The 26,387-nt window shown below is 40.8% G+C and overlaps 1 protein-coding gene across 2 annotated transcripts in view; it reads left to right on the top strand.

Annotated features, from left to right (window-relative positions):
• WASF1 (WASP family member 1) overlaps positions 1 to 26,179 on the top strand; it is an 88,688-nt gene extending 62,509 nt beyond the window's left edge. The window contains exons 3-9 of one of the 2 annotated variants that reach the window (XM_084827279.1): positions 9,254 to 9,388; positions 17,179 to 17,332; positions 19,054 to 19,171; positions 19,889 to 20,061; positions 20,909 to 21,028; positions 22,806 to 23,401; positions 25,247 to 26,179. In XM_084827279.1, coding sequence (XP_084683405.1) covers positions 9,254 to 9,388; positions 17,179 to 17,332; positions 19,054 to 19,171; positions 19,889 to 20,061; positions 20,909 to 21,028; positions 22,806 to 23,401; positions 25,247 to 25,404 — 1,454 coding nt within the window. In that variant the 3' untranslated portion in view covers positions 25,405 to 26,179. Of the gene's footprint in view, positions 1 to 9,253; positions 9,389 to 17,178; positions 17,333 to 19,053; positions 19,172 to 19,888; positions 20,062 to 20,848; positions 21,029 to 22,805; positions 23,402 to 25,246 lie in introns of both variants that reach the window. The other variant, XM_084827278.1, reaches the window with a different exon arrangement.
• Positions 26,180 to 26,387: the final 208 nt, after the last annotated feature.

The following is a 26,387-nucleotide window of genomic DNA, read 5'->3' as shown; positions in this document are numbered from 1 at the left end:
CAAAAAAAATGAGCCAGCAGCTTCGTAAAATGTCTAGAAAGACTGTAGATCACTAGCAAAAGTCTGCTAATGTGGCAATGGGCCGGTTCCCATGTAATGACAACCCATCAGTTTAAAAACTGATGGGTTGTCATGGGCAGTGCCCACCGCTTTCACTTTTACCCCACAGTCCATGATCGGCTCCATCATAGGTTGTGGAACGTGATGCCTGGACCCAGAGTTCCCTGGACCCAGAGTGATTGGTTGTTTAGGAGCTAAACAACCCAGCAGTTAACCCAACAACAAACTATGGGCCCCCAAACAACCCATTGGTCCAGTACAGGTTCAGACACCATGCTCCACCACCTACAAAGGTTGATCATGGGTTGTGCAGTAAAAGCAGAAGCACAACAACCCATCAGATTTTAAACCAATGGGTTGTTGTTATGTGTAAACCAGGTCAGTGTGTCTGACACAGTGGCCAACCAGCTGTTGGCCAGGAACCCACAAGCAGGGCATGAACGCAACAGCTCCCTCCCACCCTTGTTCCCCAGCAACTGGTGTACATAGGCTCACTGCCTCTGGTACTGGAGGTAGCACATAGCCATCAAGACTAATAGCCATTGATAGCCTTTTCCTCCAGGAATTTGTATAACCCCCTTTTAAAGCCACCCAAATTGGTGTCCATGACTACATCCTGTGGTAGCAATTTCCATAGTTTTAAATATTTACTGTGTGAAGAAGTACTTCCTTTTCTCTGTCCTGAATACAGAAGTATGTCTCCCACCAGTCAACTTCATAGGATGACCCCAGGTTCTAGTATTTTGAGAGAGGGGGAAAAATGTCTTCCTATCCACATTCTCCACACCATGCATAATTCTGTACACCTCTATCATGTCTCCCTTTACCTGCCTTTTTTCCAAGCTAAACAATCCCACCTGTTGTAACCTTCCTTCATAGGCAAGATGCTCCAGCCCCTTGATCATTTTAGTTGCCCTTTTTTGCACTTGTTTAACCTCTACAGTATCTTTTTTTAGGTATGGTGACCAGAACTGTACACAGTATTCCAAGTGTGGTCGTACCATAGATTTGTGTAAAGGCAGTATGATATTGGCAGTTTTATTCTCAGTTCCTTTTCTAATTATGCGTAACATGGAGTTTGCCTTTTTACAGCAGCCACGCACTGGGTTGACACTTCATCGAGCTGTCCACCACAACCCCAAGACCTCTTTCTTGGTTGATCACCACTAGCTCAGATCCCATCAGGTTATACTTGAAGTTGGGATTTTTTGCCCCAACGTGCATCACTTTACGCTTGCTTACACTGAACCGCATTGCCATTTAGATACCCATTCTCCCAGTTTTGGAGAACCCATATATGTTTCCATGAGTACTAGTGGGTTCTATCATGCTTCTTTCAGGAAATAGGTATGTTGCTACTGACTTTAGAGACAGTGGAAGTACAGCATATGATGTTTCCATGTAGCAGATGTTACAGTTGATCAGCTGTATCATTCTTATGTGGCTTATAGCGTTTATACTGATCTTTTGCAGAAACAAAGGAAATCAAAATAATACTTCGTTCTTACATGTTTGGTTAGAAAGTTGAAGGTGAATGCCAACAGGTCTAATATTATTATTTGTTGCCAAAGTCCTGGTCTGCTCACTAAAAGTCTTTATTCTTTCTTCCATTTTTAAAGTAATTTTAGCTTTATTGTCCTGAACAAAACATTAGTTTACATATATATAACAGAACAGAAAAGCAGAAGCAATAATTTATTAATTTTAAATTAAAGAATATTATTATATTTATTTATATCCCACCTTTTCCCCAATATTGGGACTCAAGGTGGCTTTACAACATTAAAACTTGTACTATTAAAACCTATAAATACTTAGCAAGCTTTAGAACCCTATGGGAACCTTTCTGAAATGTCTGCTTTTTTTTCTTGGACCTGCAACTCCTTCAAAGAACTCTCAGGTGAAGTGTTGTGGCAACCTGAAGTGCCACTGTTTCTAGTGCCTTTTAACTGCTAGGACATTAACATTTTCTGTCCTGTGTCAGCCAAATGCATCCTGTGGAGGGCATAGTTATAGCATGTACACATGCTCTCTAGAAGATTAAAGGTTTTCAACTCCTTCAGGATCCTTGACCTGAAGGAGTAGAAAAGGACAATATAATCTAGGAAATTTCCCTGTTATCATTAACGCTTGTGGAGCCAGGCTATAAATAGCAGTAAAAAACTACTGGTAGGAAAGCTATTTGATAGCAAAGCCCTTCTGATTTTTGAAACATAATGCCCTAGCTCTTATCCTTTGGGATAGCTTTCACCACCACCCCATCATTTCTTGAGGAGAAAAGGCCAAAATTATTGCTGAAAAAGTAGAACAGAGTATAAAGAAGCATTGGCTGATAGGATTGCCAGACATTCCTTATTTCAGAAAACACAAAATCCCCAGAATATCATAGAAAAGACTCATCATTCCCTGGGTTCTGTTTATTTGATATGGAATCCATATTATTTGAGAGCCCTGTCCAAGTGCAATTTCCCAGCATTCAAAGAATTCATGGCAGATTCAATGGCAGTTGGTGACCACTGCTGCTGATGGGGTGGAAGGTGGATCACCAGAGGGTGGAGCAGTCTTTTGAATCCCCAGCAGCCTATAGCACAGAAAGGTAGCACAGAAAGGGTAAACTGAGGCACATGAATGCAAAGCACCGGGGTGGGAGGGGGTATTCACACAGCCACACAAAAGCACTCCTTTCGACATATTCTCCTGTTCCAGCAAAAACTCCTTTGCACAGAGAATCAAGTGACCATAAGTGCAAGAGAGTGCTGACCCCACACAGACGATAATGATCATCATCATCATCATCTCAGGGCTGTGCAGAAAAGCAGCCTTTGGAACCCAGCAACAAGTTCTGAGAGCACCCCAAATTCACCCCTTTACATGTGTTGTTGCTAACAATGGTACTACTAGTAGTAGCAGTATTGGAGCGACACAGAAAAGCAGTGTTTGAAATCCTTTAAGTTCTGAGAGCATCCAAAACTCAGCCCTCCCTTTTCTATAAAATAATAATGTATGTATTAACGTATGTATTATCATCATCACCATCTTCCACACAGCCACACAAAAACACTCCTTTGGAGTCACAGCGACAAAACAATGGTGGTGGGCATGGGATCCATTTACCCCAGGCAAAAAAGCGACACTACCCACGCACACTCACCCAAGACAAAAAAATCTACACACAACCCACACATTCAGTCAGGCACTTACCCCACAAGCAACAGGTACACATACGCGCACGCGCATACCCAACAGCGTGCCGACTACAGCCTCCAACAAGCCAGCTGCTGCCTCACCACAACCACCACCCCTTCTCTTACCAAGCACACGGTAGCATTTTTCTCCTTCTACATAGCTCCAACCTCCAACCACCATCTTGAAGTCCAGAAAAAAGGCCATTTGTGTAATACGGAGGATTGCTGTCTTAGGAGACCTGCTCAGTGTGCTTGCTCAGTATGAGGCCATGGATCTTCAGGGCATCAAATAGCCCAGGCAAGTGCTGCATCAGGTCTGCTGTGCTTGCAAACAACAGGAGAGATGCAGTGAGGTGGAGAAGGGGAGGCGGTCTCTATGGCCATTGTCACAAGATCTCTGCAGGGAATCAGTGTTGTCCCTGCCGTTATCCTAGCACCACATCTGGCAGATATTCTTTAGAAAAATTCCCCAGAAGATGCTTCAGAATCATTGTTAAAAGTAGTATAAATTTCTATTCTTCAGAGATGCCTCTTAAATACTGAACAGTCTGGAAGGATTTGGGCCCACATTGAAGAGCTACAATTTTAACAGGTCTTTTGCAATCTGGTCCAACAAGGACTGTTAATGAACTCTGAAGAAGTACACTGTTATAGTTTTCTAAACGCTTTGAGAATACAGTCTTGCATCTGTCGTGAGTTGGATGCTGCTATTGCAACAGTTCCATCTATTGTTGTGTCCACAGTCCCATCTGTTCTGCTGTTGATGGATGAATTTCAGTTGTTGAGGTCTGGGAATGTGCACGTGTTTGGACAAGTGTGACTTACTACCTGTATGCTTGATCTTAAGTTGTTGTGGAGGCGGGGAGAGGGAGATTCGTGCCAGGCGATCTTCCACTTCCAAAGCCCTGCCTGCTTAGCCAACCAGGGCAGGAATTGGGGGTGGTATGGCACGCATTCAACAAATTAGGGATAAGTGGCTAGCTATCTAATGTCTCAGTCATTAGAACACTTGGGTTATAATGTTAGCAGTGAGTCCCTATTCCAGATTCCCTTTTTTAAACCAATATGCTTGCTGAATCTTCTGGATAGTCTGTACACTACTCTCCATAGACAGAAACTACTACAGACAGCCCAGCAATGAAATTACATTATATTACTGCTAGAGGAGATAAGACGCAAGACATCTTAACTGCAAAGTCTAGTGCTTGATATTTCTCTGTCCTGCATTTACCAAAGGCTTTATTTCAGGAGTCAGAATTACAGGAGTTAACCCCAAACATTTCTTTCTTTCCCTGTTACTGCAATCTGACGCAAGAAATAATACTCCAGATCTTTAATCATGGTTAAGGTATTAGGAGTGGCCTGCTCAAATTCTCCCCTCTTTTTTCAAACAGCTTTAGCCATGTTAAGGATTCTAGTTGCATCAACCTTAACAGTGGTTTACACTAAATAGGGTTCCCATTGGAACATGGGTTTGATGCTAGTTTGCAAATATTGGTTAAGAGGGAACAGTAGCATTAACCATGGTTAAGGTAGATGCAGATGTGAACCTGAAACATAGTTTCGCTCATCAGGGGAGAGGCAAAGGGAATTTTTATGTGAGAGGAGGGGGTCAAGAGGAAGCATGTGATCCTATGGCCTGTTCCCAGTCTAGTAAACAAGGTTAGAGTCTGTGAGCGTTATGTCTGCAACTGACTTGGGTGTGCTTTTCACATCATCTGTCTTTTCCTTTGATTTTCTGCTTTGTACTAGGGAAACCAAGCTATCCATTGTTTTCTGCTTACCAATCAGTCCCTCTTGGTGTGCCTACAGGAGCTCCTTCTCCTAAGATATGTCTGAGGAACAGAGTAATCTGCACATAGCATCGTTGTGACAAAATCACAAACTTGCCATGTGTTAAATAGAGTCCAGGTAAGTTAGGGTTAACCATTTGGTAGTGAGTGAGTGAAAGGTGAAAGGGGCTTGTGTGTGTGTGTGGTAGGAGACTGAGTTTATATAAGGCAGGAGCAGACAGTTCGTTAGATAGGGCCTTAGGGTTTGATTAAGCTATATCTAGATAGTGGGGTGGTGGGGATAGGAGTTAGAAGGGGTAGAGTAGGCAGGGTAAGACCGAGAACTGAGTGATTAATTATAACATCTCTTGTATTAAATAAACTTTTAAATTATAAAATCCCACAACTTGATCATCTTTCTGCTCTACCAATAGTGTTTATATTTCCTGGGTACTTCTCCTGGTTGGGTAAAGGAACCAGTTAGGCATATTGAGAGTCTCTTTTACCTAGTGAATTTAGGGGCTGAAGCTTGTGAGACAGTGAGGACAGCTGTCCCAAAGTGGAGGCAGACGAACCTAAGGGGGGATAACGTCACAGTCCCTCATTATAGAGCCTCACTTTTGGTGGAACTTTCTTGAGAGAGTATCCCTTGGCGAATATATGTCCTTACCAGGGCTGTACATAGACTGTGGCCAGATGGGGCCTGGCCCCATCCTGAAATTTATTAGACCCATTAAGTGGTGCACAGGGAGCAACTACTCCATGGCCCTGCGGATTTAGGAGATCCAGTGCAAGCACACAGCATTGCGAGCACACAAGGTTTCTCTGAAACTTTTAGGGAAGCTCTGTGCATGCTTACAGTGTCTCCAGGCTCTTCACACACAGGCTTATGTACCGGTGTGACGATGCAACATGTGCATTCTAGAAAGTGCTACCGTGCTGTAAGCCAATATGTGAAGAGCCCTGCACTGCCACTAGTGCAACCAAGGCTTCTCTAAAGATTTAAGACTTCTGAGGATTAAGTAGGCTTCTAAATGTCATAGAATCAAGGAATGTGACTCTAAGCAACAACATATATGTGTGCATGCACACACGGAAAATACACAGGTGTGGACGCGCTATGCGCACACATTACAGTCACATTCCACTGTGCAGTTCAAAATTCTCCTTTAAAAAAAAGCCTTGCTGTGTAGCAAAGAGGTTGGATTGGGCACTGTACATTAATTGTGGAAGACTTTGCGGGCATCACCAGACTCTGCACTTATCCTTTAGACTTCATCAAAGACGCCATCCATATTAGCGGTCAGGACTGTGCATGCATGGAAGAGCATGTTTTGACCAAAAACAGCAAATTTCCTTGATGCACCCAAGTAGCTTGTGTTGTGGAAAGAAAGTTGCTGTTGTTTATATTAAACCAGGGATGTATAACCCTTTTTGCCCAAAGGGCTCATAAAGATCTAGTGTTGGCAGAGAGCCTGAGGCTGTACATGTGCGCACACACATACAAGAACACTGGGACAGCATGGGGGCTTTAACCTTGCCCCTATCCATGGGCAAGATCCTGTGCAAGATTGCAAGTGGGAGGGAAAGCTGCTTCTGGTCACTGAGGAAGTGCGGGGTTAAAGACCCTCCCAAAGATACCCATTGGCATTGTTGCTTTGAGCCGCCAACAGCTGCAGGGTTGCTGTGGGGGCTTTAGCCTCTTCTCCCTCCCAGTGACCCCTCCCAGTATTGCTCCTTTCCACACAACATGCATCGAGGGGAAGGGATAATATATTTGGCAAGTGCATTTTTTATGGTGCTTATGACGTTATAGCATCATGGTTTCTGCAGTACCTTCTCCTGTTAATAAACCCAGTGGAGAAGAGGTGCAATAGACAGTTTTGCCTTCAGAATTAGAGATTACACAGAAACTTTACATTGGCTGTGTTCCCATATAATGCTAAACTATGGCTACAAGGAAAGACTTGGCAAGCCTCAGGTTTGTGTGCTTCTATCCTGTTTCTCTTGCAGAGCTGTGAGGAGAGGTTTGGAAGCTTCTGCTTCTGTTTTTGACTAAGCGCAAATCGTCATGATGTCCAAACCCAGAGAAACTGCAGTTCATCTAAAGTATGGCTTATTAAGATAAACCAACTTCATACAATGATTTATGAAGTTGGCTTGTTTTAGTAAACCACATTTAAGACTAGTCACTATTTCAGGTATGGATATAACACCTAAATGAATAGAAAAGCAAAAGCTTCTAGTCTCCTCATTACAACCAAGCTGGAGAATGGGTGTGTGCGCAAGCCCGAGGTTCACACAGGCTTGCCCTTGGAGTGCTAACCATAGTTTAGCATTACTTGTAAATGCAGCCACTGGGTATGTTATTTTTTTCTTTAACAGAAGACAGAAATTAATTGTTCCAAACCAAGTCCAGATCTAACCAATCTTGGAGAACCCTAGCTCTAATAGTTGAAATTAGGATATGGAAGGCTCAGTCACATGCTGCCTAACTTGATCCGCTTCATTTGGTTTCTCACTGATTAAAAAGGTGTTTGAAAAGAAACAAGTGCCCATTTGCAGATTTAATTCGACTCTCTCTGCGCTGAGAGAAAGTGGGACCAACACATGCTGGAGAAATCTACCACTCAGATGGATTATTCAGTGAGGTACTGCCCTATTTTCTGCTTTATCACATTGAGTATCATGACTAAATTAGGTGACCACTCTGAAGTTTCAGGTATACAGGGATGGTATCAAGTTCCTGATTCTTCTGCCAGTAAGAGTATTATGGCACTGAGACCTGTAGCTGTCTTCTGGTTGAAATCTTCCTTTCATTGTAGCCACTTTGTGGTTCTATTGATTAGCCTTTCTGAATGGTAAAAGTAAGCTCATCAAGACATATTAACAGCAGTTACACCCCAATTGTGAACTTTGTTCCCTGGAGGATTGTGAAAATGGGAGCATGAACATTTTCTTGAGACAATATTAGGCAGAGTTTTAGTAGTTAGAGTTCCATATATGGGAAGTTATTTTAGTTTTGTATATTTCCATGTCTTATATATATTAACTGTGTTAACCTGGTATGAATCTTGAGCATTTGTGAATAGAATGGGGTTATTAGATTTGAGACTTTATACAGGACTAGCTCACCAATAAGACTAGATCTGACTGCCGGATTAGTGTTGTGAAAGATTTTTAAGTGAGTTGGTGAACTCGAGAGAGAGGGCATTTTTTGTGTAAGCTAAAATTGACAGGAATTCACCTGTTACGTTGCGTGAAACTATGGGATTCCTCAGACTTTAAGTGAGCGAGTGTGTGTGTGTGTGTGTGTGTGTGTGAGAGAGAGAGAGAGAGAGAGAGAGATGCTCAAAACGACTTACAAAATATATTAAAAACATTTTTAAAAAACAATAATTAAAACACATTTATAACACGCTAAAAAGCAGCAACAGAGAAAAACACAAATAGCCAAAACTAACAATCAGTAAATGAAATTAAGCAGCAACATGTGTCGATTCTAAATGGAAGAAACTGTGAAAGAGTCTTATCCAAGAGTTTGTTCAACAATGCTGCTTAGGATCATAGCAAAACACTGAGGGTTGAGCCAAGATGGTTACATTTAAGGTTGCTAGGTGCTCAGTGTTCTATGTGGAATGCTATGCAACTGACCCCTACACTAATATACCATGTTCTTACCTTGGGAATAGTGCTCTGGCAACTCTAATTGCATTAATCATGGAGTGGAGTACAGCAAAAGACTGCAAATGTTCCAGATCCCACTGGCTTGAGTAGTTCAGGAATCCATTTTCTTTCATTTGCAAATACATGTCTATATGCTTCTTCATGACTGCCATTTATAGTTCATGGCAGTTATGTGTATGTCATATCTTCAGAGTGCTGCTGATTGTTATGACTCTAGGGTAGTGGGAATAAAACACCAGATGTCTAGCTGCACCTGGAGGAGCACCTGGCATAATTACTGAGAAAAAGATAGGGACATATCCTGGATCATAAAACAAAGCAGGTACATTCCTAAGGACTGGGGTAAGCTGCGAATAATGGAAATTATATATGTAAATATGCACTTGATTCCAATAATGACTTATGTGATGACACTTTTTTTAAAATTGACAATTTTGCTACCTGACAATTGTGTAAAAATTTCTAAAATAAGAGTATAGTTTAACAATCTGAGCTTCTTGAAGCATGTTCATTTCCTTAACCTTATTTTTTAAAACTGTCCTTTTGTAGGTAAATATGCAGAAGATATCTTTGGTGAGCTTTTCAACGAGGCACACAGTTTTTCTTTCCGAGTGAACTCCTTACAAGAACGTGTGGACCGTTTATCTGTCAGTGTCACACAACTTGATCCGAAAGAAGAAGAACGTAAGTTTTTACATATGTAGTATGTGTGATTTTATGTGTAATATCAGGCATGTTGCTATTAGTAGATCAGAATCTTTGGTGTGAGATGCCAAAAACATTGATCCATATATTTCTGTACTAAAGTTCAGCTGATGTAGATAGCAACATTACTACAATTTTCACTGTTAGCAGATGTTGCACTATGAAGCTGAAACATGCCAGTATAAACACAGCTTAAAGATATCCTACCCATCATTAGAGACAGGCAAAACAGTACCCAGAATTCCACAGAATAATCTTACCCCTGGAACAGGAGGGAAGATTTCAGTAGAAATTTGTGCAGGAGCAGATTCCAACAGAAATGGGTTTACCTGAATGTGGGTACCCTGCTGATTCATGAGACCTCTGCAAAGTCCCAGCAGGTCTTCGCATGTGCTGATGTTGTTGACTTGTAGCAGTGCCTAGAATCTGTCAGAGGTCAGTGATGGGCTGAATAAGGGTGACCAAGCTGATACTTAATCCAGACAAGACAGCAGTACTGTTGGGAGGTGGTCCTGTGCTTCAGGATTCCAGTTGCAGCCTGTTCTGAATGGGATTATATCATCCCCCCCAAATCAGGTTTATACTCCTTCATCTGGTGCTACTTTTGGTGCTATCTGTGACTAGGAATGTGACTAGGAATGTATTTTACATCTTCAACTGGCATATCAGCTGCCCCTTTCCTGGAGAAGTCAGAGCTCACCATAGCCATTCATTCTGGAGGGTGAAATTCAGTGACATTTTTCCGCTGATGGAGCTGCTTCTGCCAGTGGGGATCGGGGGAGAGACACCATTTCCCAGATAGTCTGCCCCTGCACTCCGTTCAACATCAGAACCTTGCCCTCATCATATGAGACTCAGTTAAATCTATCGGGGGGGGGGAGGGGGCTTTACAGTTGTGGCATCAAACCTCTGGTTTGCCTGTTAACCCCAGACATTATATATTATAATTATATTATTGCCTGTTAACCCCAGACATTATATATATATACCCATTATATGGGTTTGTACATCAAGCAAAATTCTGGCTCTTCTCATCAGCCTTTGGGCGAAACTGAGGCTTGGTTTTTATGCCAGGTTTGATGTTTGCTTTCTTTGTGTGTGTTTTGGCTAATTGCTCTGGATTTTTGTGGGTCCTGTTTGCTCATACTGATTTGGATTTTTTCTTGTCAGCTTTACTTTTTAGATTTTTGTTTTGATTGGTCGGTGTGATTTTTTTGTGATATGTTAGCTTCTTTGTTTGTTTTACAGGAAAGATGGGACATAATATTTTAAAATAAATAAATAAATCCAAACAAATCAGAAGTACTGTTGGCTGGGCATTGCACTTCTTAAGCCACAGGTTCACAACTTGGATGTGCCCCTGGATTCTCTGGCACTGTTATATAGATGGCCAGGTGGTGGTGGTGGTGGCGGTGGTGTGACCAAGGGTATTTTTTACCATTTTAGTCTGATTCTCTAGCTACACATAATGAGCTGGCCATATAAGCTACAGGGTTCCCAGAAGCTGTGAATGGTTCCATGCATATACAGTACATTTCTGGGTACATGGGATCATGAGAAATGTAGTTTCCATAAACAGCATGGGCATACATAGACCACCCATGTGCAGAAGTATTCAAGGCTTTGGGAAAGACTGCAGTCTTCTGGGTTGGTAGGAGTAATGAGGAGTGACAGTTCTGTATTGTATTGAATAAGTCTCAGCCTGCCTAGAGACTTCTAGACACCAGCACCTGCAGCCTCTCTGTAGAGTGGCATGTATATAATAGGCTACCTACCACAATCCATTTGAACTGCCTTAGATCCAGTAAATCCCATTAGATTTCTATGAATAAATTTTCCCAAACAGAACCCATAGCTGCCACCATTTGGGTTCAAAATGTAATGGCAACCTGCCATTATTTTAGCGTTGATATGTCCTAGGAATGGGATGGATTATGTATTCAGATAAAATATTGACATCATTCATACATTTTTCTTGTAGAGACTTGTGTTCTTCTCTGTTAATATATTTCACAGTTGAATACAAACTCGAAATTCATAATCCATGTTGTTGGACTTGGTTTCAAGATGTTTGTCTCTCCTCTCGAAATAGTTTTAATTCATTTTACTCTGCTAGACAGCATTTACTTAGACAAAGGGGAATAATTTTGAAGTTGCTATGGATTGAACCGTTTTGTGTTGGAATTAAATAATGAATTAAAAGTACTTTATTATAAAACTGTGCAAATAAATGAAGGGGGAGAGAGAGAGATCTATCTTCCATACTTGACAAGTTCACAATAACAATGTAGGACAATATATTACTTATAAGAGAGGAGGGAGGGAGTTAAATAAGATAAACTATTGTCGCCAAAGGATAGATTAAAGTATATAAAATATTTATGAATCAAATTCCTGGTAGTTTTCATTTGATTTTGTTAAATATTAAACTATGTCTTCACATTTCAGCTTTTATGTATGTAGAATGTTGTGCAATTTTATAGTACAGATGTAGTGTACAAATTAATATTCACAAGAGAGCTCCAGACTAAATAAATGTTATAGAAATGGGAAGCAAAGTCTAAAATTAGTAATGAAACATGTCCTCTTGATAAATGCTATGAAACTGAAGCATGATAAGGCCCCAAAGTATCTGCTTAAACAAAGGTATCCAAAATCAATATGAAAACATATTATTGGAAGAGTTGGATGATTTGATGGAAACCTTTGAACATTGCTGTAGTGGACACTGGATAGATTTTAAAAAATTCATGTAGTAGAAATAAATGAAAGTGTAATAAGATTAAGTGAAGAGATTACCCAGGTTTAGAGGCAATAGTGCAAGGCCTTTGTCAGCATAGATCCTCAGAACCCTCTTTCTTAGTTTGTAGTCTTTCCTGTTTGTGTCAAAAAATAAATGGCCCTAGGTTAAAAACTTCTAGAAGCTGAGGTATCTTATCATAGTTATGGGTTTAGCTTGGCCCTCTGCACATGAGCAAATTTAATCCTTTGTGGATATATTCATTAGGTGTTTGGAAGCATGACTAGTTTGTTAAACGCCAGCAATCTTCATCTAAGGGCAAAGCTAGACATTACATGGTAAATGTGGGACACCAAACCCCTTGTTTTCTTTGTTAACAATGCAGAAGCATTGTGCACTTGCCAGGAGAATAGGAATGCAGAAGTGGGTGCTTAACCCACAGGTTCTCCCTTGTTTATGCCCCCAGGCTGGTTTCCATGGACTCCCACCCCCCCACCCCCCAGTTTCCAAAGCTGGAAGCAAGTTGAACTGAGAGAAAAATAAACAGCCTGGGGTGACATTTGTAGTGGAGAGTCAATGGGTGCAAAAAGGGTTAGGCACCCCTTCTCCCATCCACCAGTTCCCACCTATAAACGACCCCACACTGCATTCATGTTGCCTCAGGGTATGGGGACACATGTTTACCAAGGTAACATCTAATTTAGCCCCAAATGCTCTATGGCCCTTTTATCACAATATATCATTGTTCTGATCCTAGACGGTTAGTGATTAGTGCTAAAATAGAATAGAAAACACTGCTGAGCTGATGCTAGTAGTTTTGCTTTCCAAAGCCCAGAATTCTACTTTTTATGGTGACATAATGGATTCTGTTGTGTGGATTCTGTTTCAAATTGGCATCTTTTCATGTTATTGCTGTTGATTTTTCTCCTAGCTCATCATATGCTCCAGGGAAGTCTTGTATTAATGGGTTTGTTCAGTTTACTGTTTTCATGGAATTTAAATCCCACACATTTTTCTTTTTCAAATCAAAGTACCTTTTTATTGCTATTATACAAAATACTTCTATGTGCAGTTACAGATAATATGCAGGATATGGATAAAACAATTATTTCTGAAGCAAGAAGCATGCTATCTTTGTATTTACATGATCCACACATGTTATAGCAGGCAACATTTTAAATGAGGCATTCCTCCTGTGTGTGGGAGAAGAAAGTGCCTGTATTATCATTATTAGTATTATTGAATTTATTTATATAACACCATCAGTCTGCATGGCACTTTACAGAGGGCAAGAGGAACAGGTCTGTACCCCAAGGTGCTTACAAATTTGACACAGGAAACAAAAGGGAAGGAAGTGAAGGTATAATTAGGGACAGAAAGCCAATTAGCACATCATGTCAGCAAATCACAGGATGTGTGCTACACGTGAGCCATTTCCACATAATGTGTGTGAGCCGTTTCCAAAGGGGTCATAGAATAGTATAGTAGGGTTGGAAGGGGCCTACAAGACCATCGAGTCCAACCCCCAACCTATTTTGACTCATGGGCAAATTTGGGAATTTGAGAAACTGCTGTGGGCACCACCACAAAATGGCTCCCGTGGAGAATGTGGCTAGTCACATAATGGCTGCTGTGGGAGCCTGGCTAGTCAAAAGAGGTGTCAGGGAGAGAAACAGTGCAGCTAGAAGCTGGGATGGAGGGGGAAATAACAAGTCAAAGGGGTAGGGGGGAAAGAAAGAGCAAGGCTAGAGGCTAGCGAAGGAGCAAGAGGAAGTGGTGAGTGGGAGAGAAAGAGCATGGCTAGGAAGGGAGAGAAGGAAAAAGGCTAGGGATAGGGAAGGGAGAGATGTAGCGAGGAAAGGTGTTGGGTAGAGAGAAGTAGCAAGGCCAGAGGCTGGGAGTGGAGAGATAGAAAGAAGGTCTGTGTGGATGGAAGAAGGTTGAGTGGGGCCAGAAAGCAACTCTTTCATTCTCTTCCTGCTTGCTGAACATCTGAACAGTAGATTCAGGAACAGGAAGGAGAACCTGGTGTCCTAATGTTTTTCAAGGGTTTTTAAAATTAAAAATATGTCTTTGAAGGGGGCAGGGAATAGAGAGCTTCACAGGCACTATTGGAGGTCCCTGTGGACATCATGGCGCCCACAGGCTCTGCTTTGGAAACCCCTGCTTTACAGTATGCGGAAGGGGCTTGCAAGTGGTGCGTGTCCCCGTGAATTGTGAGTTAAATAACCCACAATTTGCTGCCGTGACGTGTGAACCGTGTCAAAGCAATTGTTTCAGTAACACGCTTAGGATAGTTTATAGGCTTAGTTGCAGCAGGCTATGGAAATTGGAAGCTTAAGCCAAAGACAGTGCTTGCCATCTGCAGATTTTTAAGCACTTGAAGCTAATTTCTATGAATGTGTTTTCAGACAGGTTACTTTGGTTTAGCTGTAGAAGCAATCTGATCTGGAGATCATTGTGAGCTGATTACTCATGAGGCTGTTTGTTCCTGTGAAATTTGAGTTCTTCTGTTGAAAGTGCAAATGGAACATGGAGTGTTCTTGTGACATTTGAAGTATTGTTATCTGCCCTTAGGATGGGAAGAGGTAAAAACTGGAAAAAATAAAATAAACAAGATCAGTGTTTATTTCACTTATATCCTGCCTTTTTCCCTCTTGCAAGGAACCCAAGGTGGCTCACATGGTCCTCCTCTCCATTTTATCCTCACAATAACCCTGCGAAGTAGGTTAAGCTGAGAGTCAGTGACTAGCCCAAAATCACCACTGAGCTTCATGGCTGAGTGGGGACTAGAACCCAGACCTCCGGAGTCCCAGTCCAACACTCTAACCGCTATACCACATTGTCTCACATTGTATATATAACAAGTGCATTCATGCTGATGATATAAGTCAACATGACAACAGACAAGAACACTTAAAATATTTTGCATTATTGATGTGCCATGACTTCTGTTTCAAAACTGGACAATCATTATCATGATTGCATTCAGAAATAGGACTTTCTCAGTCCATTTGCTCGTTTAGGAATATACTGATGTTTTCAGTGGCAGTATCAGAAACTGTAGATTAAGAGTTGGAAGGCACCAAATATACTGTACTCCAGGGGTCCTCAAACTGGGGGCTGAGGAACACCGGTGGGTGTCAGCTCACTTTCAGGTGGGCCTCAGTGCTGCAACCCACCCAGCAGGAGAGTGGAATGAAAGTAATTGGCAGCGTGGAGGGATATATTACAAGTGTAAAAGGATAAGGGGTAAAGAAATGACAGGAGGTGAGTAAGAATACGTTGAGAGGCATGTGAGGTGGGGTGGAGGAAAACATTTAAAATAAAAATTCCTCTGGATCTGCTAACTCTGCCTGAAATGGGGAGGCTGAGTCATGATCTTCCAGAGCCAACATTTGTGCTTAACTTCAGAAAATCTGAATTATGGAACTTCCTGCTTTAAGGAAGTCACTGACCTGGGTAACACATAACAATAACCCATGGTTTATTTAACCTATGGTTAATCCATGGTTTGTTGCCCTACCCAGGTTTTGTCAGGCAGACCGTCGAACAAACCATCATTTGTTTTCTCAGTTCCTTGGTTGTCTGCTTCCCTTCTCATTTGTCTGCTCCCTCTCTGTATCCTAAACGCCTTTGCAGCACTGTAGAAGTAGCATGTAGAGCAGCTGTTTTTTTACTGCTCTTCCCCACCACCTCTGTGGCCTGGCGAAACAACCCACAATTCCGGGATCACATGTAATGACAACCCATAGTTTAAAAAACCTAGAATTCATAACCCAACAACAAACCATGGATTCTCTTTCTGGGTTGTTTTTGGTTAACAAAGCAAAGCTGGGTTCACACATCACAACAACCCAGAATTCAACAACCTATAGGTAAAATAAACCGTGTGTTAGCATTATGTATGGACCAGGTCACGTAGGCAAAGAATTACAAATTTCCAAAGAGGGATTAGGTATCAATATAAAATTTTGTCAGTAACTGCCAAACTCTACCTGCCACCATTTTGTGACTGGTGCGCCTCAGTCATTTTCAGCTCTCTCTCAAGGGGGCCATGAGGGTAGAAAGTCTGAGAAGCCCTGCTCTGTTTGAACCATCTGCTACTCTACTTTAGATTGTCCCATTCTGTCCACACCATAATGTCTCACAGGCGAAGAGCAGCTGCACTGCAGAAAGGTACTCTTAGAGTAAGTAGCCCATCCAGTTCAAATTGCATCAAATACACAATTAAACAGGACTGTGGACAAAAATAAACTCTAATCTAAATTAAGGCCCTAAACAAATTGTGGGCAATAGCAACCATAGTTTTATATGCTATCTGTCTGAATCTTTTATCAAGATCGAGAATGTGACATTTTTTTTTAGATACAAAATACATCTACAAAACAAGAGCCACTGTGCTTACTGGTCACAGGATTACATTGTAGCAGACAAGTGATGTTTTCCACTATGTTATTCCAGTGGTTGCCTGTGGTTAATAGTTCTGCTGGCGGATGTTTTGCATCAGCAGAGTAACCACCATTGGATGCAACCCACTATGTTTAATTTATAGTGTTTGGAAGAAAGTTGAGCAGTAGTCAATGCCACACGTTTTATGTGCTAATTTATAACAAAATGCTGCATAAAATACCATATTCATGCAGTCATAGCTACTTAGCAAACTCAGACTAAATGCAGAGAATCTACAGCAGCTCATGCTATATTTCCAGTTAGGCTGCTGATGCTCCATTTCACTTCCCCCAGTTTTGATGTTATTCTCATAGCTGTATTAGTCATAGTAATTTAAGAGTAATGCTCATTGCTTTACTACTTTAAATTATGCACGAATATTTAAGAACTGAATTGCATAGACACCTCCAGTTTACACAATAATAATTTCTTCTTGTACCTTTACTTTTAATGGGTCAGCACCAACAATTTCTACGTTCTAGTTTTTTTTCCTATTGATTATAACTTTTCAAGACACCTTTTGCCTCCCAGTATATTGATAGCTCATTCTCTATCTAAATATTGATATTCCCTTCAGTTTCATTGCAAGATATAACAATGAGAAAAGCTTTCCGAAGTTCCACAACACAAGATCAGCAGCTCTTTGACCGCAAGACTCTGCCAATTCCTTTGCAAGAGACTTATGATACATGTGAACAGCCTCCTCCACTCAACATACTTACCCCTTACAGGTCAGTGGTTTTTAAAATGCACATGATGTATGTTTTATTTTGCACACCTTACCGATGCCAAGTAATATTCCTCAAGCACCTCCAATCAAATGAAAGAGTTTAATTTGGGAACTGGATTTTTCTCTGTCAAGAGTGACAGAACTGGATCTGCACAACTTAAACCTTATCGATTTTGTTTTCTATTATCACTAGGGCAACTGATTTTTCTAAGATTACGTATGTGTTTGAATTCTAAATTACCTGCTTTTGTTAACTTTCATTCTTCATGATGATTTTCCCTTATAGTATATAATTTGTGTCACGTTTATAAACATTTGAACTTATACTAGTGATAAGCGCTAATACCTAGGATTAATGTAAGTAGAACAAATCCCTTACAGTTACAGGTACTGTTCCTATGGCCTTGCAGCTCTGTCCTTTAACATGTTTCCTATGTAACCCTACAAGCAAACACCCAGCCTAAACTACCGAGAAAATGATATCATGTTTAGGGGGTTGGTTGTGCCACAGTGCATCATAGGATTCTGTTTTTCAGTTCTAGGGGTCTTGAATATTTGACAGAGTATTGGACAAAAGCGCCTCAGAGCTTATGCAGAGTGCACTTTCCTGATCAGTGAGCAACTCCACTTTGTTACCTCCCCAGTTCATACATTAATCCAACTAAAATGATTGGTCAGAGCTTTCAAGGAAAAAGACTTTCAAAGATCATTAAGAACAAACATTTTTATGAACAACCTCTACTAAATGATTTAAGAACTGATTTTGTGCAGTTTGTTAAAACAGTAAACAAATACTTGCAATGGACTTCTGTAATATCACACCTCAGGATATTTTTAAAAATATATTTGGGTAACCGTAAATAGTCCAGAATTAGTATTCAAGTTCTTCTTCAAAATCAACAAGGACAAATATTGGGAACGAAATGGGCATCAGATGTAAAAGAATTCTAAATGGAATTAAAAGTTCATAGGAAGGCAGGGCAGCCATGAGTGTATGCAGTAGCTTAAAGTTTTCTTCCAGTTGCTACACATGGTAGTATGTATTTCCTTGACTTCCTTGACTTCTAATTTATCATGTTCCCTAGAGACGTGCTTTATTGTGGATTGTCAATTATTTTTCTTAAATGTTAAAAGATAGTTTCTGGCTGTGTATGTAAAGACAATATTAGATGTCCTCTATGTCATGGCTATGGAGTTGTTTATGGAAATCGTCCAAACCTTCATACTCTGCTCCAGCCTTAAATTCTCTTAGAAATGTGGAATTAATTTCCTTAATTTGGAGATGAAAGTCTTGCAGCATCAGTTATGCTGCTATATGCTACACAGAACATGCTGGCCTGGTTTGCATGTAATGAGAAGCCACCATGAGTGAATTTCCCTGTGAGGCTTCTCGTCATGGCAATCGCCACCATTTTGAATATATGGGGGTGGGGGGTGCTGTAGCTTCTTGTTACATCAAAACCCAACAAGAGTGAGTTGTTGAGGTGGTTGACAAGCTACCCACAACCCTAAAATAGCCCATGGGTTCTGGGTGGCTTGTCAACCACCCCAACAACCCACCCTCGCTGAACTTGCATGTAACGAGAAGCTACAGCGCACCCCTGTCATACCCCGAATATTCAAAATGGTGGCCATTCTCCCATGGTGACTTCTCATTGCATGCGAACCAGATCTCTATCTGTATTTAGTAACATTTACATAACAAAATTGTTTTACCTTTAGAGATGATGGAAAAGAGGGTTTAAAGTTTTACACCAATCCTTCATATTTCTTTGATCTGTGGAAAGAAAAGATGTTACAAGACACAGAAGACAAAAGAAAGGAAAAGAGAAAGCAGAAGGTATTATGCTCTGAGCATGTGGATTATTTGATTTTAAAAGATGTTCTACTCTTAAGTAAATGTTAACATAATGTGGATAGAGTAAACATTTTGCTTTTTTTGCCATATATTCTTATTTATTTTATTCTAATCATTTATCTCTCACTTTTAAAAGTAAAAGTTGTCCAAGGCGACCAACAAAACAGAACTAACAACAATAAAACAGCTATCCGTCATATCTCAAAAACACAGTGAGACATATAGGCATAAAAATCCAAGAAAATCATCCATAAAAGCCTTCTGGAAATTAGATGTTTTCAAAGTCTTTCTAAAAATGGGAAGAGATGCTACTTAAATACAAGATTCTGTCTTATGCTAACTCAGACCAGTGTCTAAGCAAACCCAGTACAGTCAGCCCTGACTGGAAGCAGCATCTCCAGGGTGTCTTATATCATGGGAGATAGAAGAGATTCATCTTGGGCTCATGTGTCTGCTACTTATGGCCTCTGTTAAAAGGCCATAAGTATTTATTCTGTTTTTATTCTGTCAGCACAGTTAACGTTATTATTTACAAAACATCATCAACCTTTGCAGTAGTAGGTGAAGATGAAGAGAATTCCAAAATAATCTAAAATGGTCTTTTCTAGCCTGGTGTAATTAAAGGATTTTGTTATGGTAGATTATATTGTGGTTTGAAAAAAAGAACTGTTTCAGTTGTCAGTTTGTCTTCTTTTATAGCAGAAGAATCTGGATCGTCCTCATGAACCAGAAAAAGTGCCACGGGCTCCTCATGACAGACGGAGAGAGTGGCAGAAGTTAGCTCAGGGTCCAGAACTTGCTGAGGATGATGCCAGTCTCTTACACAAGCACATTGAAGTTGCCAATGGTCCTGCGTCACATTTTGAAACAAGGTTTTCTTCTTAATTTTGTTTATTAGCTAATACATGTCATAGGTTAATGGTTATGCTTGGATATTACAAAGATAAAATAATAATATTGGGTCATTTTCTAGATGAGATATTTGAAAAAAAAAGGGGGGTAGAATTTTAAAAATCTGAAGCTATTATTTGGAATGTTGATGCCACTGACAAAATAGAATCATAGAATGGTAGGGTTGGAAGGGGCCTATAAGACCATCGAGTCCAACCCCAAATACTAACAGGTCATTACCATCTGCCACACCAAATTGTTCTCCTCCTTAGCCTAGTAGCTTTTCTTACCAAGGAGTTGTTGCTGTCCAACATGTGCCCCATCCCTTTTGCTGCTGTGATTCGTTTTCAGTTGATCAGCTCTTCCTTCCCTCCTATAGTGTCTAATCGTTTGTCTTTCTTTTGTCCCTTGTTGCTTCAAAGCAGCAGTAATCATTATTTGCTCTCTACTTTGGGGCTAGAAGAACTGGACTCATTTATGTTATTTACTACTGTAATTTGTACTCCATCAGTGTACATGGTTCGTTACAGAGTAACGTAAGCAACAAAAAAAAGACAGTTATACAAAGTGTTTCCTTTACACTTCGTTAAGCTACCTTGTAGAACCTAATTTGCCATGTACTATTAACTATTTTGTACTATGTTTCTATCTGCACTCTTACCCCATACATATTGAAGCAACAGGATGATTTTACTCATTCTCTTGAGGTGTTTAAAATCAGTGGGGTTTAACAAACATCATTTGCAAGTGGGATTTATTTCTGTTCAGACCTCAGGCATATGTGGAACAAATGGATGGACCCTATTCTCTTTCTGCACTGCCATACAGCCAGATGACTGAACTACTGAACAGAGCAGAGGAACGTGTCTTAGTAAGACCACATGAGCCACCTCCACCCCCACCAATGCATGGAGCAGGAGATGTCAAACCCATTCCACCCTGTGTCAGGTAAGAAGCACTTAAAATAGTCATTCAGGACACCTTTGCAATAACTGACATCGGAGGGAAAAGATATACCATGCTATAATACATTCATTTTTCATAATATATATAATACATTTATATAATACATGTTTTGTCTTATGGGATGTTTTGGTGTTGATACACTTGTCTTTTAGTGCTGTGATATAACTGTATTGAATGTTTTGTGATTGTATAAGTGTTTTTATTTACTAAAAATGGCACATTGCACAGAGAACCCTAGTTGTGGGGTAACTCAGAAATAATAAATAAATAAATTTCAGTCAGGGGGGGATCTTCACGAGAATGGAATGAGAAGCACATTGGAGCATTACCTGTATTTTCATGGAACTGGCTTTGGTCCGTCAGGGACACACGAAGCCAGAAAAGCTTTAAAATCCAGTTTTCAGGGATCACACAGCACTTAAAAGGAACATACTTTCGGGTAAGGTGGGGGAAGTAGAACTGAACTTCATCAGACTGGTAGGGGCTGCTCAACCAATGAGAGAGGCTTGTTGCCCCCCCCCGTCCAGTCTCCCCCCTGCTACTACATTATTATGTAGTAAAAGTATGCACATTGGGGAAAAGGGGGGGGATTATATAGTAGCAGAAGGAAGCCTTCAGAATTGTGAATTAATAATAATGTTATAATAACAACAACAATTAATAACAAATAAGAATAACAACAACAACATTATTATTTATTCACAATTCTGAAGGCTCCCTTCTGCTAATATATTATCCCCCCCCCCTTTTCCCCAGTATGCATACTTTTGCCTTGAGAAGCCAAAAACCCCAATTCTGGAGTGCAGCATCTAAAGGCTTCCCATGAAAGAAGCCCAGCCTCTCAGTTTCATCCCATTCCAGCACTCTGCCAGGGAATTACTGCTTCCAACCCCCCTTTCTACCCCCCCCCCCATTCTTCTCCCTGCTCACAATGAGATGAGAAGCTCCATGATCTCGAGCGATTGCTACTGTGGCTTTACATAACAACAGAGAAACTATAGAACATCAAAGAAGCACAGCATCAAGATAGCAATTTCACAGAGAAGTGAAAGAGCGCTATAGGGCAAGTTACTGAAGTCAGCCTTTAACACTTTAGCGATTTACCATGGCTCCATATGCACTGAGATCTGTTTCAGATTCACTGTGGGGGAGCGAGATTTATTTCTTACTTCCAAGTAAACATGCACAGGAGGGGAGGATATGAGAAAAACTACCTCAGTTAGGGAAACAAGAGGGAATGGGGTGTCCCACCCCCTTGACCATGTCACTGCCAGTTCACAGAGGTATGCCCAGGATTTATTGCACGGGGTGGGGGGACATGGCACACTGTGGCAAAACCGCCAGGGAGCCGCTTTCAGTAAAAAAAAAAGTCAGAGTAAAAGGAGTTTCAGAAAAGATGGCTTTTCAAGAGGGAAGCAGCTGGTTGGCAGCAGATTGGTGATGGCATCATCTGTCACAAACGAACTCATTCTGCTCTAACTTTGCAGTAAATCACTCGTGAAGACAGCCCCGAAGACTGGCCATGTGGCAGCTTGTATGCTCTTAAAAGATGAAAGCTTAAGTAATATCATGGAATTGCCAGCTTGTTTGGATGTATGAGAAAAATAGCTGAAGTATGACCATCTATTTTTGAAATAAAGATTTGCATTACTCAGTTGGAGTAATGCTGTTTAAAATGTTATTGAATGTTATATATATGCACATTTAGGGTAATCTGCATTCGTCTGGTTGTAATCACTTGCAGTATTTTTTATTTCAGTTCCACTGCAGCCATGACTGAAAATCGCCCTCAGTCACCTGCTACAGGCAGAACACCAGTGTTTGTGAGTCCCACTCCACCACCGCCTCCTCCACCCCTTCCAACTGCTTTATCCACTTCTTCATTAAGATCTGCAATGACTTCCACCCCTCCCCCTCCAGTGCCGCCACCGCCCCCTCCTCCGACAGCTGCTTTGCAACCTCCAGCTATACCTCCGCCCCCAGCTCCTCTCCAGATTGCTCCTGGAGTTCTTCATCCTGCTCCTCCTCCAATTGCACCTCCTTTAGCACAGCCCTCTCCTCCAGTCACTAGAGTGGCCCAAGTATGTGAAACCATTCCAGTTCCACAGGGTGAAATGCAAGGGCTTCCTCCACCTCCACCTCCTCCTCCATTGCCACCTCCTGGCATTCGTCCCTCCTCACCGGTTACAACACTCTCTCACACTCCCACGTCTGTTGTCCCTGGCTCTCATTTACCAATTATGCCTCCATCCCCTCCATCACAAGCCGCTCCTGCTCCTGAATCCAAACGTCACCCATCAACACTACCTGTCATCAGCGATGCCAGAAGTGTCCTCCTCGAAGCAATACGAAAAGGTATCCATTGTTTGTTTATTAATAAGCAGTGTTGTTCATTTCATAAAGCAAATATTCTTTTACCAGATTTAATGTTTTCAATTAAATTATTTCCGATGAGTCTATTTTAAACATTTCACAGATTTTGTGCCTTATAAAATTGGCAGATCACCATCTAGGTTTTTTTTCATATCCACCTCACTTCTCCTTGGATAGAACTTATAATGGTTTTGTATAAATCAGGGGTGGAGAAACTTTTTTTGCCCAAGGGCCAAATTGGTTCTGGCAAGCATGTTGAGGGCCACGTGCCCATAGTGGGTAGTGCCACCCCACTGCTGGCATGTGGCCCAGCAACATGATTGCCCACACTCTCACACACATGCACTCATACATTTATTTATGTGTTTATTTGAAGTATTTTTATGAAGTTTATTTGATTAAACAAGTCAGTTCCTGACAAGTCAGGTTTACAATCTAAAAAGACGTGACACACAAGGAAAAGGCATTGGGAAGGAAGAGGGGATGTTGCCCCTTCCCCACTACAACCAGACTTTTTAAAAGCCTCCGTTGATACTAATGGGTCTACTGGTACAAGTGGAGGCCTTTTTAAAGCTTGATTGCAGCAGGGGAGGGGTGGGTTTTTTGAGCAGGGTTGAAGTGTTGGGGAAGGGAGGCTTCACCCTTCCCTCCCAAGCAGCCACACACAGCCCAGAAGAGCCCCTCACACACTGCAGTTAAGCTTGATAGCCTTCAGTTAGCCTCAGCATCAGTGGGTGCTTTCCTAAAGCCTGATTGCATGCAGAGGAGGGGTGATTTTTCAGGTGTGGTTGCAGCGTTGGGGAGGCTTAGCCTTCCTCTTCCCAGCAGCCACCCCCTGGAAAAATCTCCCCCACACTGCAATTCTCCTTTTTAAAAGCCTCTATCGGCACCAATGGATTTTTTTTAAAAGCCCGATTGCAGCAGGAGAGGAATAATTTTTCAGGTGGGGGGCCACAGCATTGGGGAGCCAACCCCCCTGCAACCCGCCCTCACTGCACTTAGGCTTTTATAAAGCCTCCATTGGCATCAATGGAAGCATTTTGTTGTTGCTTTGTTTTTATTGTTATTCACATAATCCATAGTGTTATCGTAATACCCGATATGTAATAACACCAAACGCTTCCCACAATGATCAGATGTTAACATCAAAGATAATCACAAATTAAAAGTAGCCTTAAGAATAGATAGACTGATTTGCTAAAGAATTTCACATAGTTGATAAACTGTTGTATAATAATGAGAGTATATGAGCATCTTGCATATGTATTTCTAACAATCTTACTTTAAACTGAGCTATGATGATTAAAAAATTCAATGATATAATTGGGGCTTATGATTAAGTACCGAAGAATTGTCCCCAGGTTTTCCCTCCATTATGTGCAAATTGTTTAATTAATCAAAGAGAGTTGGGCATGGTGGTGGTCATTTTTCTCTCTTTTGCATCTAAGTTGTTGAAACCATGATGGTTTTAATCATGTCAATCTTTCTGCATTACCTAGTTGAAGTAGTAGCTTGGCAAGGGCTGTTCCTGAACAGCAGTGAAAGGGCTTAATCTCCCAGAACTATTATGCCAGTTTAAATACAACAAAGTATAAAAGGGAGGTAATTGGATAAGACAGTGGGTAACTTGCATTTTGAGTTGTGTAAATATTACATATCCCAGCATTTGAAGTTAGGGACCTGCTCAGAATTATAGGGTCTATGGAACAAGCCTATAAAGCAATCATGAATATTCGACCTCTCTTAAATCAAAACAAATAGCTTCATACTAGCAGGTGTGATAAACATGAAGTGCACACCACTATTATGTTTTTACTTGTCCTTTAGGTATTCAGTTACGAAAAGTTGAAGAGCAACGTGAACAAGAAGCTAAACATGAGCGCGTTGAGAATGACGTTGCCACCATATTGTCTCGTCGCATTGCTGTGGAATATAGCGATTCAGAAGATGACTCGGAGTTTGATGAAGTTGATTGGTTGGAGTAGAATGGATATATGCTACAAAACTGAATGCTGATGTCCATTGTGGTGCTTGTTCTTTGAAAATGTTTGGTCATTTCTAGTGTTTTTGTATTTTCTTTATATAATCCATGTTTTTCTACTTTTCAGTTAATAAAATGTTGGCACATCTTTGAAACTAAATGTTTTTCAGTGAGACAGCTCTTTAAAAAGAGTGTAACTTTGTTCCAGTAGACCACTAAGTATTAAGCATGGGCAGCTGTTGGTAGAGTAGCAGATTAAATTTTCTGGCATATCTTTAACTGTGCACTTTGTGAATTTAAGTTATGAAGGCAATTAAGACTGAAGTTTCCAGGGCAGCTGTATGTACTAATGAGCCTTACTACACTGTTGATTTAAAAACAGGAAAGAAGGGTGTTAATCCATCAAGCACTAGAATTCCTTGTTATTTCAGTGGGACCTGAGTAGGAGAAGATACTGGAGGATTGCACCCTAGCGATCACTACCTTGATTAAATCTGTACACTATAAGATACATGTAGTTCTAGCAGCACTGGACACTGAAAGAAAAAGAAATGAGAATTTGGGGGGAGTTTTATTGATGTTTTTATTAAATAATTATGGCCTTATTTGAATGTTTTGAGGTTTTTTCTTCCTGGTACCTATTGTGTGATGATAATTTGCCTGCTTAAGATTTTGATTTTTCTCCCTTTGTGAAACTTTCTGACTTAGTCATTCTGTGTAACTTATGTGACTGTTAGACATAACAGTTTGATTTAAATAAATGGTTTGTTTTAAATGTTCGTAGTTGTTGCTTTTTTCAGCATAGAGTCACCTTAAAGTCAGAGCATTCATTTCAAACATTATTAATTTGGGGAGACATTAAACACATCCCATTATTTTAACTTTGCAGTGATTTTACACATACACGCAACTCTTTCTGTGTAGCCGCCTAACCAGCTACGTATTTCTGTTGGATATATGTCTCTACATTCACATTGACTGATGTTT

Source organism: Heloderma suspectum, chromosome 1 (assembly GCF_057233095.1).
Source record: "Heloderma suspectum isolate Gila_16-S chromosome 1, 16-S_ref, whole genome shotgun sequence".
Lineage (NCBI taxonomy): Eukaryota > Metazoa > Chordata > Lepidosauria > Squamata > Helodermatidae > Heloderma > Heloderma suspectum.
The sequence above is the reverse complement of the archived record's forward strand: the minus strand, read 5'-3'. Positions and strand labels throughout refer to the sequence as shown.